We start from the raw sequence: 17,042 nt of genomic DNA, 5'->3' as shown, positions 1-17,042 counted from the left end.
TAGTAAAAATTTTCAAAATCATCGTAGTATTTTATTTTTAAAAATATCTTTATTTAAGTTTTTTTTGTTTTTTTTTTTTTTTTTTAAAATGTAGTGCAAAGATAAAAATATCCTTGTCAGTTAAGGCCTTATTCATTAAAAATAAATAGATAAAAATAGTTTTTAATGCTTAAAATTTAAGTATTATTAAAATACAAATAAAAATAATTTATTAGTTATTTTTAAATTAATATATTTAATAATTATTTTTATTTTTATTATAATTCATCGCATCATTACCACTACTTTTGTAATATAGATAAAAAATAATTTGTAAGTTATTTTTAAATTAATATATTTAATGGTCATTTTTTATTTTTATTATAATCCATCTCATCGTTACCGTTACTTTTGTATCTAAAAATATATCTCACCATTAATTTTAATCTCATCATTACAGTAACTAATCTCACTTTTATTACTGTTTTTAATATTATCAAAGTTAATATCATCACTCAATCAAATGGTTATGAGATTGGTTTCAATGATATTGAAAATAGTGATAGAGGTAAGATTAATAACTATAGAGGTAAAATTAAAATTAATTGTGAGATATATATTTATATGTAAAAGCAGTGATGATTGTGAACTGAAAAGAAAAAATAATAATTAAAGATATTATAGTATAAATTATATTAAATAAAATTTTAAATTATTTAATATTTATAAAATTAATTATAATTTTATTTATTAATTAATTTATTACATAATAAATAAAACTTATTTATTATAATAAATTAATAAATTTATTTTATAATTTTTAAATAAAAAATAAAAAATTATTTTTATTTTTGTAATATAAAATAAAGGATGAAAAAGAAAAAAAAAATTGAAGCCTAGCGCATCCTTTCAATTGGAGTTAAATCCTCCAGTTAAGAAAAGCAGACAAATGTGCCGCAATATTGACATCCAAACGGATATTAAACATCAATGGACACAAATTTTGTTGGCAACTGCACCTCATTGGAGGTGTAGTTGAAACCAAATGGAGTCTTAATATACTAATATAAAAAATATTATAAAAAAATCAGATTATACAAATTTAAATCATTGCTCTTAAGATCATTCATCCTTGTATTGAATATATTAGCATAATAATGGTCAGGTACGTAATACTTATTAGTTTTGTTTTAATCCGGTATAAAAAAAATAATAATAAATTTATCATAATAATAAGAGTATTCTTGTAAAAATCTAAAATATTAAAAAAAAATTATATTTTATTATTTTATTTAAATAAATCATTATATTTTTATTGTACTCAAATAAATTTTTATTATTTGATTTATATTCAAATAAAATTTTATTTTAAATGAAATATTAATTTATATTAAGAACTTATTTAAATATAAATTAAAAGTTAAGAACTTATTTTGATACAAATTAATAATTAAGGGTTTATTTAGATACAAATTAAAGAAATAGGACTTATTTAAATATAATAAAAATATAAAAATTTATCTAAATAGAATGATAAAACTTATGAATTATTTTAATTATTTTAGCCATTTTATTCTTCTAAATCCTCCTCACAATAGCAATAAGAGTATGGTTCATTATCATTATACAAAAAAATGAGGCTACATTTATATCTCCTACTAATAATCATAAATTTGAGCTGGGTCGATAGCTAAACCCAACTAGGGTCCAGCAGTACGATTGTGTTGCATCAAATTCTAACAAGCCTAGCCCTGAGGCCTTTTGGGAGATGGATTTCCTTCTGGCCCTATAATATGAATAATTCATTGGGGCCTGAATGACTGGATCAGAACTTCAGGATCCACTACATATAAGCCTGCAAATGGTAAAAACAATTAAATTTATTTATTTAAATATACATATAAACTTAAGTGAAGTTCAAATTAGTAGAAAAGGATCCTACAAAGGACATGATGCTTCTTTCTAAAAAGGAAAACAAAATAAAAAGTTTGTTGTTCTTAAAAAAAAAACCAAATGGGCAATAGCAAATGATTAAAGTTTAAAACTTTTAACGTCATAATTTCAATTTTTTTTAAAAAGGAGAACATAAAGAAATTCAAATTTGACCCATTTGTAAATTGTAATTTCCTTTCTTGTTCCACCATAAATGTAGTAAGATAAATAACAAATGATATCTTTTTTTTTTTTTTGAAAAGAATAACAAACGATATCTTTGCATGCAAAATACCAATGAAGAATGTTTCCTATATATAGAGGGATTTCACTTATGGTCAATTAATGGTGAAGATGCTGTTGTTAAAGACTTTTGGAAATGCGTTAAGATTGCAGTAATTTCTTCAAAAATGGCGTTACAAAACAGCAATTTTGATAGGTTTCTGCCTGAAATTATAGTATAATATTTTTTTCCTTAAAATTGCTTATCCTAATAGTGGTTAATCTTCCAAAATCCAAACATTCCTTAAACAAATAGCAATAAGATTGAGATCATTGTGATATTTATTTGTGTTCCCACTGTATCATGATTCATGCATATTTATAAATAACAATTTCCTTAAAAGGTTTGAATGAAAATTAAATAAAACGTTATCGGAAATTTTGTCATATAAAACTCTAGCAATAGCTCCATCTTGCAACAAATTCTTCTAACTTCTAATAATAATAATAATAAAAGATAAAATGTTCATCATGAAAGGTTTCTTTTCCTTTCTCTTTCTTTTGATCGTTCTCCTCGGCACTTTTGGTGAAAATTTTCTTCCTTGTTGCTCAGCTTTGTTTTAAAAGATAAATGTTTTGCTTTAACTATTACTAATATAAATATACTTGTTATTCTTTGTTTTGATGATCAGGAAGTGAAACAGCAAAGAGGGTGAAGGCTGAAAAATTAGATTGTGAAGTATATTTGCAGAACATGCCGGGCTGCCTGGTTTCCTACTGCAATGAAAGGTGTAAGCTTACGCAGGGGCTAGTCTCCGTTGGGAGATGTGAAAGGGGTTTTGTTTGTGTGTGTCATGTTCCTTGTTAATTCTCATGCATGCATGTTTCAATTTTCAATATCTAATGGAATAATGTTAAATAAATTAAATAAAAATATTATTTGCACACTCATACACATTCCTGCTCACTCAAAACATGATAAAAGGTAAAAGGATCTTATTTACCCTTTGTCATGTCTTGGGTGAGCATATATATATATATATATATATATGTATGTATGTATGTATGTACATGTGATGTTAGGAGGAGGGGAGACATAAAATCAATAGTACATATTTTCCACATCAAGAGACAAAAATTGGTGTCATGCTGGTGACATAAATTGCATTGTTAAAGAGGCAGACCAGACATCCTACCATGTATATATCCCTAAATAATTGTACCTCCATGTGAAATTTGGTGCTCCATCTCCAACCAAGCCCCGAACAAAGAGCTAGGTATGAAATTTAATTAGTAGGATACGATGTTATTATCCATCACATTTTAAGCAAATCTTAATCAGGATTCTGCCTTAATATCCCAAAAGAACAAAACAACTTTCCGTACTCTCAAAGGCGGAAAATAGCCACCATTACCACTTAGTACAGGCAGATCAAGTCTGTTCACTTCCCTTATCTATTAGTTGCACATTGGATCAAAGGTCAACCTTGTGTACAATTTGCAATGTCCATAAGTATAGATTATGAAATGGAGTACTGCCAAGACAGGAACTCATTACAGGTAACTATCAAATACTAATACACCCTTGCAAAGACGCAAATCCTGCTTGAACCCAGGCTATTATAAATCATTGTTTTGGAGAAAGCCACTACTCTCCAATATCCATGACGAATGGATCTATCTATTATCTTTGCCTGTAATCAATTCCTAACACTAAACTAAAGCTATGTAGGTGCAACGGTCTGCTGTTAATCTGTGTGTCATATTCTTTCAGAATCTCAACTGGAAATAGATGTTAGAATATAGGAAAAGAGTGATATAAATGAGTCTGACCTTGACAGCCATTGTAGTTGTTTGAAATTGATGAAATGAAATATTAGCATTTGATCCAGTTCGAAACTCAGCTTGCAACGATCCGCATTCATCAAGTTTCCATTACCAACAAAAAGATTAGGTGAATCTTTGTGCCATCTAGTTGAAAATATAGTGGAAGTTCTGTAATTCATTTTGCTGAAAATATGACTCCTGGAGTTAATTAAGAAGTTGCAATTCTATCTTAATAGTGATGCAGCTCCAAATCCAATCTTGAAATAATTTGTGTGCATCAAATTGCCATAACCAAAATTAAGGTCAGATTTGAATTTCTGTATTGCCATGTTGAAAATGCAGAGGAAATTTTGTCACTCATGTTGACTACAATTAAAAGATCGCTGACCTAAAAGCCAGCCAATACAGGCAAGTTCAGACAAGGCAAAACTTGTGACAAGATCAGGCCAGTGAAAATGTTCACTTGGCAATGTCTTTGTTTACAGACTTTCCACTCATGATGCTAAAATTGTACGATTCCATAACCGTTTTCAGGTTTCTTCACGCCATAATACGAGTTGCAGATGATGGATCCAAGTTCAGATCTTATTTCCATACCATCTGTGCCCAATCATATCGATAACTGACATCATTCTACAATTTTCTTAAGCAAAATCTTGTCTCCATGTGCATATAGATGAGTTAAACTACGATCAGGAACCCATTGTTATCTTGTTTTCAAGTCTGAAACCTTTCCTTCAATATTTCAAAGATAGCAGACTCTTATCTCCAACAAAACAAGCTACTTCCTTTAACAATGGCACATGCATCAGAGTAGTGGGAAATCACATGCAAGAGCACTTCCATTCTCATCCCTCAATTAGTGGGACCAATCCATCTGATTTTGCTTGGCTAGTGGATCCTTTTCTTTCCACGCCTTGCGAGATTGATACCAAACATTATTCACACTGCATCATCTCTGACGTCTTCAACAATGCAAGATGAAACTTATTCTCTTTTTGAGACAATATTCATCCATCGTTTTTACTTGGCAAAACGATCTCTTCTGTGGTTTTGACTTATACACAGGTTCATTTTTCTCTTTTGTATGTTCTTTTTAGTTTTATTGGTCCGTTCCTTGACCTTTTCTGAGAAGATTACCCTTTAGAAATCACTGCACTTGATTCAAACCCAACGTCGTGGATGTTACCCTTTCCAAAAAGGGTCATGTGAGCTGCTGGGGCAAACTTTTATAAAAAGAAGCACAAAAATCATGCATAGAGATTTGAACTCTAGCTAGATTTTAACACAAAAATCCACCTCCACTTCCATTGGTTCAAATGATTGCCAATGGGGAGTATTTGGAGAACCAAGAACTTCTATAGTTGGATACAATTGGACCATTTTAAATTCGTTTTCTCTATGTTCAAGTATTGAACATCAAAAAGAGAAAAAGATAGAACCAATTGGGACAGTGCGGTGAGATCCTACCACTACTAGAAGAACAAGGTCCGCCGCCTTCTCACCTCTCTACTTTTCCAAAAAATTTTTTTTTAACTTTGCTCTTTGCCTCTTTCTGTCTTCATCTCTCTCATCTGTTCTATATTAATTTTGTTTTATTCTAAAAAAAAAATTTGTTTTACATTTTGTGAAAGACATCTTTTAAGCCCTCTACTATGTGATACATACGGTCGAATTTTTATGTTAATTCTTGGAGCACAATATGGTCTCTTGCCTTTTAAAATTTTTACCGAGATTATTAGAACAGGAATGAGTAATATATATATATATATATATATATATATATATATAGTATCATTTGGCATAATGAGATTTGAGGCTTGCTTTTTTAGTGAATGAATCCTTTCGCTAAAAAATATATGCTAGAGGACCCCACAGTCATCTCTTTAATTTCATTTTAGAAAATGTTGGAGGGCCCCAAGAGCCCCCTGTTTGGATCCATTACTTTTAATTGCAGGACAAGTTTACAAGCTAAAAGGGAAATCGGGTCTGTGGTAGTTCTCCAGTTGGGCTTGGAAGACCAGATCAAACTCCATCAGGCCTCATCAGCTTACAAGATTGACTCATGTTTGAGTTTGATATATTTTCTAGCCTATTCCAGCCTGGATTAGCCTTTGTTTTTTCTTTTTTTTTTCCCCTTTTATTTAGGAAATGATCAAACCCCATTTGTTCTAGTTTAAATTTTCGGGTTCCAAGTTATTGGCCTGGCCAATGGCCATAAACAAGCAAATGTGGGTTTGTTCCTACCTTCTAATTCTGATAATGAGTTTAAACTTTAAACTAGCCCAATTCCGTTTCTATCTGTTCAGTTTTACATCCTCATTCGTAAGCTGGGCTTTTTTTTTTTTTTTGTCATTAGCTAGGATGGGAGAAACATGATTGGAAAATGGTCAATTCATAAAAACTCATTTCCACATGTATTAATAGTATTTATCTCATTGTCAGCAGAGACGGCAATGCGGATACAGACTCAAAACTCCAGCAAAATCAAGAGAAATTAGACAAAGGGAGAAGCTGTTCATTTCCAAGATTGAAGGGCTCGATGCAAAGCAAGAAGTTCTTTGAATGTGCAGATGGCTGCAACTGTATGAATAAAAGTTGTTGAACACTGGGAAAGCGAGGTTATTATGTAACTATAGTGTACATAATAGCTTATGGAAAAAGAGATTTTGTAACCAAGATGTCAAGCATAATATAAACCAGAAAAAGTGCTGCAGATCGAGCTTGATGTTGTGTTACAAATAAATGGTGGCCTAGAGGCCCCATGCTCTTATAATTAATAATCGAGTACAGTGCAGTGTGCTTGCCTTTTTTGTTTCATAAGTATTATCAACACCAACAAATGAAATGAGACAAATTGTCGGCAGATGCCCTCAGGGGCAACCACACTAGTCACTGGTCAGGATTAAAGAACGAGAAACTAGAGATGATACTGTGGTCACAAACAATCCCTGTCAAGCACCAATCAAGATCGTGGTAAAAATAACCATCGAATGTAACAACTAAAATAATCTTCACAACAGGAAAGAAAGAATTTAATATAAAACCAATTGTAATCATAGAATTATTTGATTTATTTCCAAACTAAAGAAGAAAAGAGAATTATTCATCAAGGGTTGTTAACAAATGATGTAATATCATGAAGAAAATCACATCCATCAGGCCTATCCTCTTTTCCTACATACTCTTTTCCCTCTTTTTCTCCAAACTCGATCAAACCCACCTTCCCTTTCTTCTCCCACAGCCTCTCTCCGAAACTCCAATGCGCGAAATACGCCTCCGTAGCAACCAAATCGCCACCTTTCTCTTCTTCATACACTTGAATAGGTAACCTCTCGTAATGTCCGATGCTGGTGCCCTCTAGTTCATCCAGTCGGACTAGTCCCCGAGTTGACACAGTGTATAACTCGCCTTTGACTCGATGGCCGTATCCAGGAAGGTTGATGAAGTAGGGAATGCCGTGTGGGCCTATAACAAGTGGGTGGGGTTGGTGTGTTACATGAGCACCTAAAAAAATGGCTTCATTTTGCCGGATAAGGTCTTCCATTAGATAGTGATTTCCATGGCCTTGTTTCAAAGTTCCGTAGGTGAAGATCAGGGTTTGTGTGGCTTCAGCCATGGCGATTGGAGAAAGACAGAGAGAGAGATGATGATGATGATGAACAAAAGCCACAAAATGAACAGACAATCTGGACTGGATCTTTTCATTCCTTTCTAAACGCTATTTCCATTTTTGGACTGCAAACAAACCATTGGTTTGTGTCTGCACAAATAAACCATATGAGCCCAAGCCCTAGGTTTTTGATAAACACTAATAAGAGGTTTAGACTTCAGAATAGGAGCCATTCAGAGAAAGCAGTCCAGAGCCGAAAGTGTAGCCCACTCAACTTTTGTCATATGCCCAACCCCAAGATTCATTTGTTAGGTCCAATTCATTGATATTTTGGATCTATCATAATATAATGTATCTATCGATGTTTTAAAACTTGCTCCAAAGAAAATTAAGCTTATGCAAAGCTCCTATTGAGCTTGACTGTATTAAAAAAAAAAGCAGCAAACTTCAGTCCAAATGGCAAGCCAATGCAACACATTGGGTACATAATATGCATTAATACTTTAGATAGTAGACATCCTTTTTACGCAAAAAAAAATCTCAACCTTTGAGGGTTTAGACAACTCTGGGTCTCTATAGGATATCTAGATAATATAAAATATAATAAATATTCCTACATAATTTATTTCACTTTTTATCGTGTCTTAAAAATCATGCAAGTATTCATCCTCCATGAAACACTCGAAAGCTTTAAACAGCATTGCATTGTGGTGGGACTATATGTTGAAGTCCACTTCGGTCACTAGCAAAAGATGTGGCAATTAAGATTGAACTTGCTTTGGGAATGAAGCAAAGAACGAGAGGGAATGCTTCCTTTCTGTTTGATTTGATGGCTGAACAGCTGCATTACGTGCTGGCACTTTATTCATTGAAGGTCGGTTTCTCTCCAAGAAAAGCTTCGTTGTACAAAATGAGATGATGTTTCGGTGCTTTGTTTGAGGGGTTTGGGGCCTAGTTTTGGATAGACAAAGGCCGCATAGGTTTCTATATTACGGCCCTAAAGTTTTTCCGCGAAAACAAAACAAAACAATAGGCGGGCCATGACCATATAGGCTACGGCTGGCGGCCGATATAAGTACAACTTGAGGTTATTGTTCAAATCTTAGCCTCTTAGTATCCAAATGATTCGAAAATGGCATTTCGTCGTAAGTCCTAACCCAAATGTTAAGCCTTTGTTTGGACTCAAAAGAATACTATATGAATATACTAAACTTAAAATCAACCGGTACATGTTGATTATTTTTTAGATTAATTAGTATATTATTGAAATTAATATTTAAAAATTTAAGTATGTAATATCATTTTTAACCAGATATGTAATAAATTAAAAATAAATTAAAAACATAAAAAAAAACCAACTGATACATCGTCTTCTTGCCCAAGATGGTCTCGCTTTCCTTTGCAAAGCGCGTTATCCAACTGCTAGAAAAATGAGTAATTAAATTAAGAGTAACATGTTGACACCTTTATAATCAATAATCAATAGCTTTTGGCTTCACTTAATAGCCACTCCTTCCACCTATTCTTGTTTAATAAGAAAAAAAAAATCGTGTTCGTGTAGGTATGTATGTCGCTATTTGAAATGGCACAAGTCTCTAAAATGCTTTAAAGGAAAAAATGAAAACAAAAAATGATAGACTTACATGTCTGATTTGGAACATCCAATGAAAGGAGAAGCTACAGTATTTTTTTTCTTAGCGTCAACAAGTACCAAAACGACACTTCACGTTCAATGTGGGGCATCTTGCCACATGACCTGCCTTTAACCCCCCATGTTCCGGTCCTCAAAAAAGAGAAGGAGAAGATGATAGGATTTTCTAATTCTCTTTAACTTTACAAACAAATTTGGTTTGAATCGAGCACCTCATATATTTTTTTAGATTTTTATGAAGTCTACAACTATCCTAACTCATTCAAATGCGAAACACTTACTAAAACATTATTTATTGTATATTCGTGCATGCATTGAAAGTTTGTTGATCAAGGGATGAGAGGGGGGATTAATTATAGGGAGAGGAAGAAAGATTGGAAGGGCTAGAAAAAGGAGATAGTTGTACTCTTTTATTTTTCTCTCTATAATAGGGGGTTGGTTGGGGCCTCTCGGAGGCTTGGACAACGGACAGTTTCAATTTGAGATGGGCCATTGATGGAGGATACATACTACAAAGTTAGAGATCAAGGATGCATTTGTTGTTATGCAAAAAGGCATGTTCTCATGTACTCCTAATTGCTTGTACGTTGTACCTCGCACGACAAATATCCCCTCCATTGCATTGGTTTATGTGTAATCTGGACTTTGTACAATATGAGCACTTGATTGTGATATATATTTAGTACTTTACGTATTTATATTATATAAAATATTAATAATTTATATATTTATATAATATTTTATATTATAATTTATGTTAATATAAAAATATAATATTTTTTTATTTTATTAAATTTATATATAATTTTTATTAAAATTTTAAATTATATTATTTTTTATATTTTTTATTTATATCATTTTTATATCATATTATAAATTGTCGAGTCCATTGCATCTGATCAACTTCTCATAAAATCCATGTGGTCGAGTTAAGGTAGGGTAACAATTGTGCATAATTAAGTTTTCGGGCCGACGAAGTCAATGGTTTGTTATTCAAGTTACCAGACTTAACCCCTCGAGATTTTGCAGAAATTTGGAAAATAATTAGCATCATTCAGGATATTTTATGTACATGGATAAGGCGTAGACTGAGATACAATGTGTAAATCATTATTTTTATTTTCAGTAATAATTGAATTAGGCTATAACCAATTAAGAAATGGATGGAATAAAGCTATCTAAAACGCATGTAGTGGCAGTTATAAACAAAGGTGATTCATGAAAACGACAAGCCAAGTTAAAAGTCAATGAGAACAGAAAACGCAGTTTCAGAGTAGATTCGGCGCCCTCGTGACTGAAGTGGGATCGAGATTCATAGTTGAAATTCGTGGCAATTTCTTCGTGGATATGTCCAATTCTTTCTCTGTCTTCCTTGAAATCTTTTAGCTTATAGTGGCTAATGGTGTTTGAAAAACTCAAGAACCTGACTAACAGGAAAAGAAGAGTTGGTATGTAGTCGAAATTAATACTTTTATACGGCTGACTAATTCACATTCAAAGTTGTTAATTTCTCTCCGTCAACTCTCTTTAAATTAAATTCGGGCATCCATTTGCTGAATGCAAATGTGGTCCATTCTCAATACAAGATGCGTTTTCAACTGACAAGATTTTTATATGTTGGTTTTTTTGACTTTCCAAAATAGACAATAGTATTAGTCTAGTACCCTGGTTGGTAATTGGATGAGCTCTCCATCAAATTGATCAGTCTCAGATCTTCAAACTAATCCGGTAACTGTGTCAACTGCAAGTTCATTTTCAAAACCTATCAGTCTGTTAGCAAAAAAAAAAAAAAAAACTCAAAATATAACCATAGATTGTGAAATAAGATTAACTACAGACCATTGCATTATGCAGTGATTGATATCATGATTATGGATTGTTAACTTTAAAAGCTTCGAATAATAAGTTGAGGGAAAATTAACATCACACCATGTGGATGATGTGATGTATTCTGAATAATTTTATCAACGTTTAAGATAGATGATCTTGACTGTAGAAGGCTTGAGTATAGCTCGACCCGAGAGGCCGAGGCCCCCCCAAACAGAGGAGTAACTCAACCTGAGGGTGCTCAGGACGCAGCTTGTCTCCAAAACCCTGTCACCACTTGTCTTGGTTAGTTTGGCTGTTTCTCAAAAGCAATTGCTTCCGCCATCGAATTTTGGATGTATGATCCCTTTATCAACTTTCTGGACTTTTGGTTGAATAATATATCCATGAACTTAGTCCCCACGTGTCAGGAAACCAAAGGTCAAGATTCTCTTCACACCCAACTTTCAGACGCCTTTGCTTCTCCACCGTCCCATCATTCTTGCCTGCCTCTGCCGTCTGGAGACTTAAAGTCTAGAAACTCTTATCATCTTAAACACTTTAAACGTTTTTTTTTTTTTGGTTTACACTTGCAGCTTTGGTGGCCTATTAACTGCCCAAAATAAAATCAAAAGTTTGCTTTTGCTCACCCAATCAAAATGATTATCATCATAACATTTAAGGAAAAAAATCTTTTGGGGATTTTCTCATGTTAACCTAATAGCAATTGTCGCCTTTAGTAAAATTTTTGTAACGGTCACATTTGGACAGGAAACTGTCAAATAATTGAAACCAAAAGAAAAACAAGTTCAAACATGAAGTTGCCATTGAGTTGTAGCGACCAAATTGAACATGTAGTTAAGCTAAGTCTCCATACAGACAGGGTAGTAAATACTGTATGCTCCCATTTAATAAAATCACTACAATATTTTGCTCAATGCACAGCCATTAAGTAGTATTGATATAAAGAATAAAATCATAGGGATCCGTTAGAGTGGGTCGCTAGAAGATTTAACAGTTGGTCTGCTCGTTTCAGGATCTTTTATTGTCAATATAATAATAAACAACAAAGGAAACCAACTCTTGATCCACCTGCACAACCAAATGTGGCCAAAAGGGGATAATTCTCCACCATTATATTCAAGTTAAAGGTCAGCTTTTGACCTCTTTCAATGGCAATTTGGGTTTTAGACATTTAGTTTATTCCTTTTTAAGTATCTTTGGTATTCTGATTACAAGTGCAAAGGTTCTTCATATTTGTATAGAATATTGCTGGGTTTGGAGTTCAAATTATGGTTTAAATCCGAACATTCACAGAATTAGGGTTGTTAAGGTCCCGCAAGAATAAGAATTTATTTGAGTAGTTTCCGAAAATGTAATGTCTTTCTTGACGGACATATCTGGTTAGAAATTATGTTCTGCCCCACTTTCTTCTTGTGGAAGGGTACACAACAGCTTTTGGGTGTAAATCCATTTTGAAGGTTGATTATTTTGAGTAAGATTAGTGAGGAAAACATGATATTACGATCGAAGTCTTGGATTTTTTTTTTTTTTTGGGCCCAATACTGAAGTCCTGGTTGAATGAGATGAAATATTGAAATATTGAAATATTGAGGGATGACATCAAAACATCAAAGAAAGAAAATGAACAAAAACATGCGTTTTGCAAAAATGCTTATGAGTTGACAATAAGAGGACACAATTATTGTAATTAATAATTAATTAAAAATAATAGACCCCTGAGTTCTTAAAATTTAGTTTTTTAGTATATGAATTTGATTGTTTAGTTACGTTATAATTTATTAGTTGATTATTTAATTATTATAATTTTATTATATGTAATAATTAATTATTTAATTGATTATATGAATATATTATTTAATTATTAGTATAATTTTAAAAAATAAATTAAAAATAACAGAACATAATTATTACTATAAGATTTTTTATATATAGAAAATATTGTAAGAAGTTGTTTGTGCCAACTTCGGTTTAGAGGACAAAAATCTGAAATCACAATATTAGATATCGGTTAGAAGCAAAGATTCAAGATATTTTCAGTATTTGTATTTCAATGTACAAATCAATGCTTAAATATATAAAATAAGAAAATGGCGGAGAGAGATTGAAAGAGTTAGGTCCTTGAAATAAAAAAGAGGTATTTATACCTATAGGGGAGTACTGATTGAGTCGGAAAGAACCAATCGAGAAGACTAGTGATCTGTTTGACGTGGAATGACCATGCTGGTGTGGCGAACATGTCTCCAATGCTCGAGAAACATATCGGCATGATCGCCTTTCGCTTCCTGACCTAATGATCATAAAATTCTTTAAAAAGCTATAAAAATTTGGTTTCGAATCAAACATCTCTTTTATAATAAAATTGTACTCCCTTGAAATAAAAATATATATATATCGACATGATCACATCTCTATTAAGTGGGACGCTTTACTAGCATTGCCAAGATCAGCTCAAAAAATTGAGATCGATCTGTTATATCAATTGAAATATAAAAAATATCTTTTAATTTTGTGAACTCATTCTCTACAGTGAAAAGATTAATTTATCTTTTGAACCTCAAAATGTACGTGTGATATGGAATGGCAAAAAATTTCAATGAAGGTGGGTAGTGGAAACTTTTCAAAGAATAATTTTATTGTAAAAAGTTCTAAATTAAAAAAAAAAAAAAAAACAGCCAAGGATGACTATTTGTACAATAATACATTCTAAATCATAATCAAACATTAGAAGTTTGACTAGTGAATTGGCAACTTTGGACTTATAATTAAGCATAACTTTTTTAATTCATATCACACTGAAGAGAAAATGCAACTCATTATTGATCTTCATTTCTTGAAGTCTCAAAACATGTATGGATGCTTTTCTAAGGGCCCCCCTAAATTATTGTGAGATTAATTTCTTAATGTAATTAATATGTGGTGTTTATCACTACAATTAGGCTCAAATTAATCAAGTGATATGAAAAATCTATTTCTCCTTTGTATAGCAAAACCAACAAATAAAATTGGAAAAAAATTAATAAATATGAATAAAACATGATGCCCATAACTCCACGTACAATTACAATTTAGCAAAGAAAGATAGGGGATCTCAAAAAATTCCTTTGTTTCATAAATTTAAGATTAATGGTAATGTTCACTATTATTCTAAATGTTTGAATTTTTCTAATTTTGATAAAAAAAAAACTAAAATTGAATTGTTTTATTTTTTAAATAGTATTAATATTGTAAACATATTATATAAAAGATTTTGCTAACAAATACTATAGGGATAGTCATAAGGTTGGCAGCTTAATCTAAATTCGATAGTGTCGTAACGGTTTTGGGATAGTTGGATGTGAATGGAGTTTTAAAATTGAGAGGAATAAAAGGAGTAGTCACCAATCTTTGTTAGGGTGTGATTGACCACTCAAAGGTTTATCTTTTTAATAAAACTATAAAAACGGGTTTAAAGTTTATCAAAAAGATAAATTTTGATCTACGAAATATCAAATTGGGTACGGAAGTAAGTTACGTGTGGGGAAGGACCCCCATAACACCCATAAATTGGTACCATTTAATTACGCGCTATTTTCGGTATTAGATAAAAATTATTTTAATTTGAAATTTAACACTAATTCCCTTCATTTGAAAAAAATAAAATTTTGCTAAAATTTTTATTTAGAAATATTGAGAAAATATTTAAGTTAAAGAATTATCTTAAAATTCTCCAACATCTAGGCAGAATTTAAAATAACTTTTTTAGCTTAAAATTTAACACAACAATCTTTAAAATGAAATAACACTCTTTATAAAAAATTATTTGTGACTCTTCAACATCTAGGTAGAGTACCAAGAATTATTTCTTTTGGAATGTTATTTTTATTTTATTTTGTAATATCACAAAATTTTAAAAAAAAAGTATTATTATTTTTTTTATTATTAAATATTTTATCACGAAGTAGTAAATAAAAATTAAAGACAGAATAGTGCAAATAATTACTGATAATAACATGCTAATATATGTATGCCAATGAATGTTATGTAAAATGAAATGCAATTTAAAAGTTGGATTCTTAAGTATAATGAGGCCACCCCGACTCTCCAACATCTAGGCAGAGCTTAGGTGCGACTGTTTATATTTAAGATCTCAATTTACTGTTATACTTTTTATTTATTAATCTTATTATTAAAGCGAATTAAGAAACCGTATGAAAAGACTTAACGAAGTAAATTTTTCTAAATACCCCATCATCTAGGCGGTATTCGGGGACAAATTGCTTCAAATAAAATTTTCACGTGTGTCCTTAGGATTTTTAGGAGGTTTTGAGTAACGGCTTGAGTAGAGGTTTTGAAAGTTTGGTTTTAAAGTTTATAGGGTTTTAAAGCTTGAATTTTAGGATATAAAAGGTTTAGGGTTTTGATTTTAGGGATTTTGGATTTTAGGGTTTGGATTTAAGAATTTAAAGGTTTGGGATTTTGGATTTTGGAGGGTTTTGGATTTTAGGGGTTTCGAATTTTTAGGGGTTTGGATTTTTAGGGGTTTCGGATTTTAGGATTTTGGATTTTAGTAGATTTTGGATTTTAGGGTTTTTAGAAATCTAGGATTTTAAAAATTAAAAATTAATGTTTAAGGTTTCGTTTTTAAGAAAATACGAACATCTTTAAAAATCTCCAACATCTAGGCAGATTTTCGAAGCAAGTTTGATTTTAATGATTTTTAAAAATTAATTTAAAAATTTCTTGTATTTTCTTTTATGAAAATTTATTAATAATAATTTCTCAACATCTAGGTAAAATTATTTTTTAGAAAAAATATTTTTTATTCCCTCCAACATCTAGGCAGGAAAAAAAAATATTTTTTAGCATTTTTAATATATATTTTTAATTATTACTTGTTTTCAATTTTATTATTATTAAAACAATTAAACATTTATTCCACCAAATTTAAGAACTTATCATGCATAAATAAGAAATACTCAAAATAACAAAAATAATAATAAAAAAATTTAGAAAATAAAAAAAAAAATTTACCTGAACCGGACCGGTCAACGCTGATCTGGGTCGGTCTGATCGATTCGACGGTTCGATAGACGGTTCAGACGATCCAGCGGTTGAGACCGGTTCACTAGCAGTTCGTTTGAAGCGAGTCGACGGATCGGGTTACACGGATCTCAGGTCGGGTTCAGTCCAGGTGTGGATCCTCTACTCTTGAAACGACATCGTTTTGGTCATATGCCCAAAACGACGTCATTTTGCCCTTATGTTTTCTATATATAACTGAAAATTTTTTTTGTTCATTCTTTTGATTTTTCAGAAAAAAAAAAGGGTGAGAAGAAGAGCTCTGGGGAGAGCTCGTCGTCTGGTCGCTGGACCTCCGCACCGACAATCTCTTAGTCCACCGTCGGTGGTAGTCATCGACGATTGAAAACACCAAAAAAATTTTAAAAGCTCATTTCAACGAGATCTTCCCAGATCTGAAGTTCGTTTTACCAGAAACAATCCCAATTGACGTAGATCGGGGCTTGAAGCTTTCGATTTCTTTTCTTTCTTTTTTTTTTTAAGAAACTGACTTTTTATTTTTTGGTTTTTGCAGGGCTTGCTCAACGCTGATGGTTCCTCGCCGTAGGCGAGGACTGTATTATTTTTTTTTTTTTGTTTTCTTTGGTTTGAGTATTTGTTTGGTTTTCTTATGGGTAAGAGGTTTCGTGAGAGGTTTGGGTTTTTTTGAGTATAGGAGGCTAGGATTTTGGGCATTCAAAAGCTTGTTCAAAGGAGGGGGCACTGTGTGTCTGAAAAAGCTTTCGAAAAAGGGGGTTCTAGAGAGCTGAAGGGGAAAAATGGATGGAGATTTTAAGGAGCTTCAAAAAGGGATCTGAGTGGCTTTAGGGTGACTGTAGGTGGGCTAGTCAGAGGCTGTAGGGTGGCTGGTTGAGGGCGACAACAGTGCTAGCCACCCTACTTTCTGTTTTTTTATTCTTTGTTTTTTTTTATATTTTTTTATATTTTTAT

General features: G+C 31.8%; 1 protein-coding gene across 1 annotated transcript; it reads right to left on the bottom strand.

Moving 5' to 3' along the window:
- Nucleotides 1-7,001: 7,001 nt before the first annotated feature.
- LOC111290653 (AIG2-like (avirulence induced gene) family protein) lies at nt 7,002-7,874 on the bottom strand. The gene has a single exon (XM_022882057.2). The coding sequence runs from the start codon at nt 7,577-7,579 to the stop codon at nt 7,070-7,072; it is 510 nt and encodes a 169-aa protein (XP_022737792.2). The 5' UTR covers nt 7,580-7,874; the 3' UTR covers nt 7,002-7,069.
- Between the last annotated feature and the right edge of the window lie 9,168 nt (nt 7,875-17,042).

The sequence above is a fragment of the Durio zibethinus genome, chromosome 11 (assembly GCF_047325235.1).
Source record: "Durio zibethinus cultivar Kanyao isolate XHJ-2024 chromosome 11, ASM4732523v1, whole genome shotgun sequence".
NCBI classification, from domain to species: domain Eukaryota; kingdom Viridiplantae; phylum Streptophyta; class Magnoliopsida; order Malvales; family Malvaceae; genus Durio; species Durio zibethinus.
The sequence above is the reverse complement of the archived record's forward strand: the minus strand, read 5'-3'. Positions and strand labels throughout refer to the sequence as shown.

Excerpts from the sequence above, each read along its gene's own strand:
- LOC111290653 (XM_022882057.2), bottom strand. The coding sequence starts at position 7,579 with ATGGCTGAAGCCACACAAACCCTGATCTTCACCTACGGAACTTTGAAA.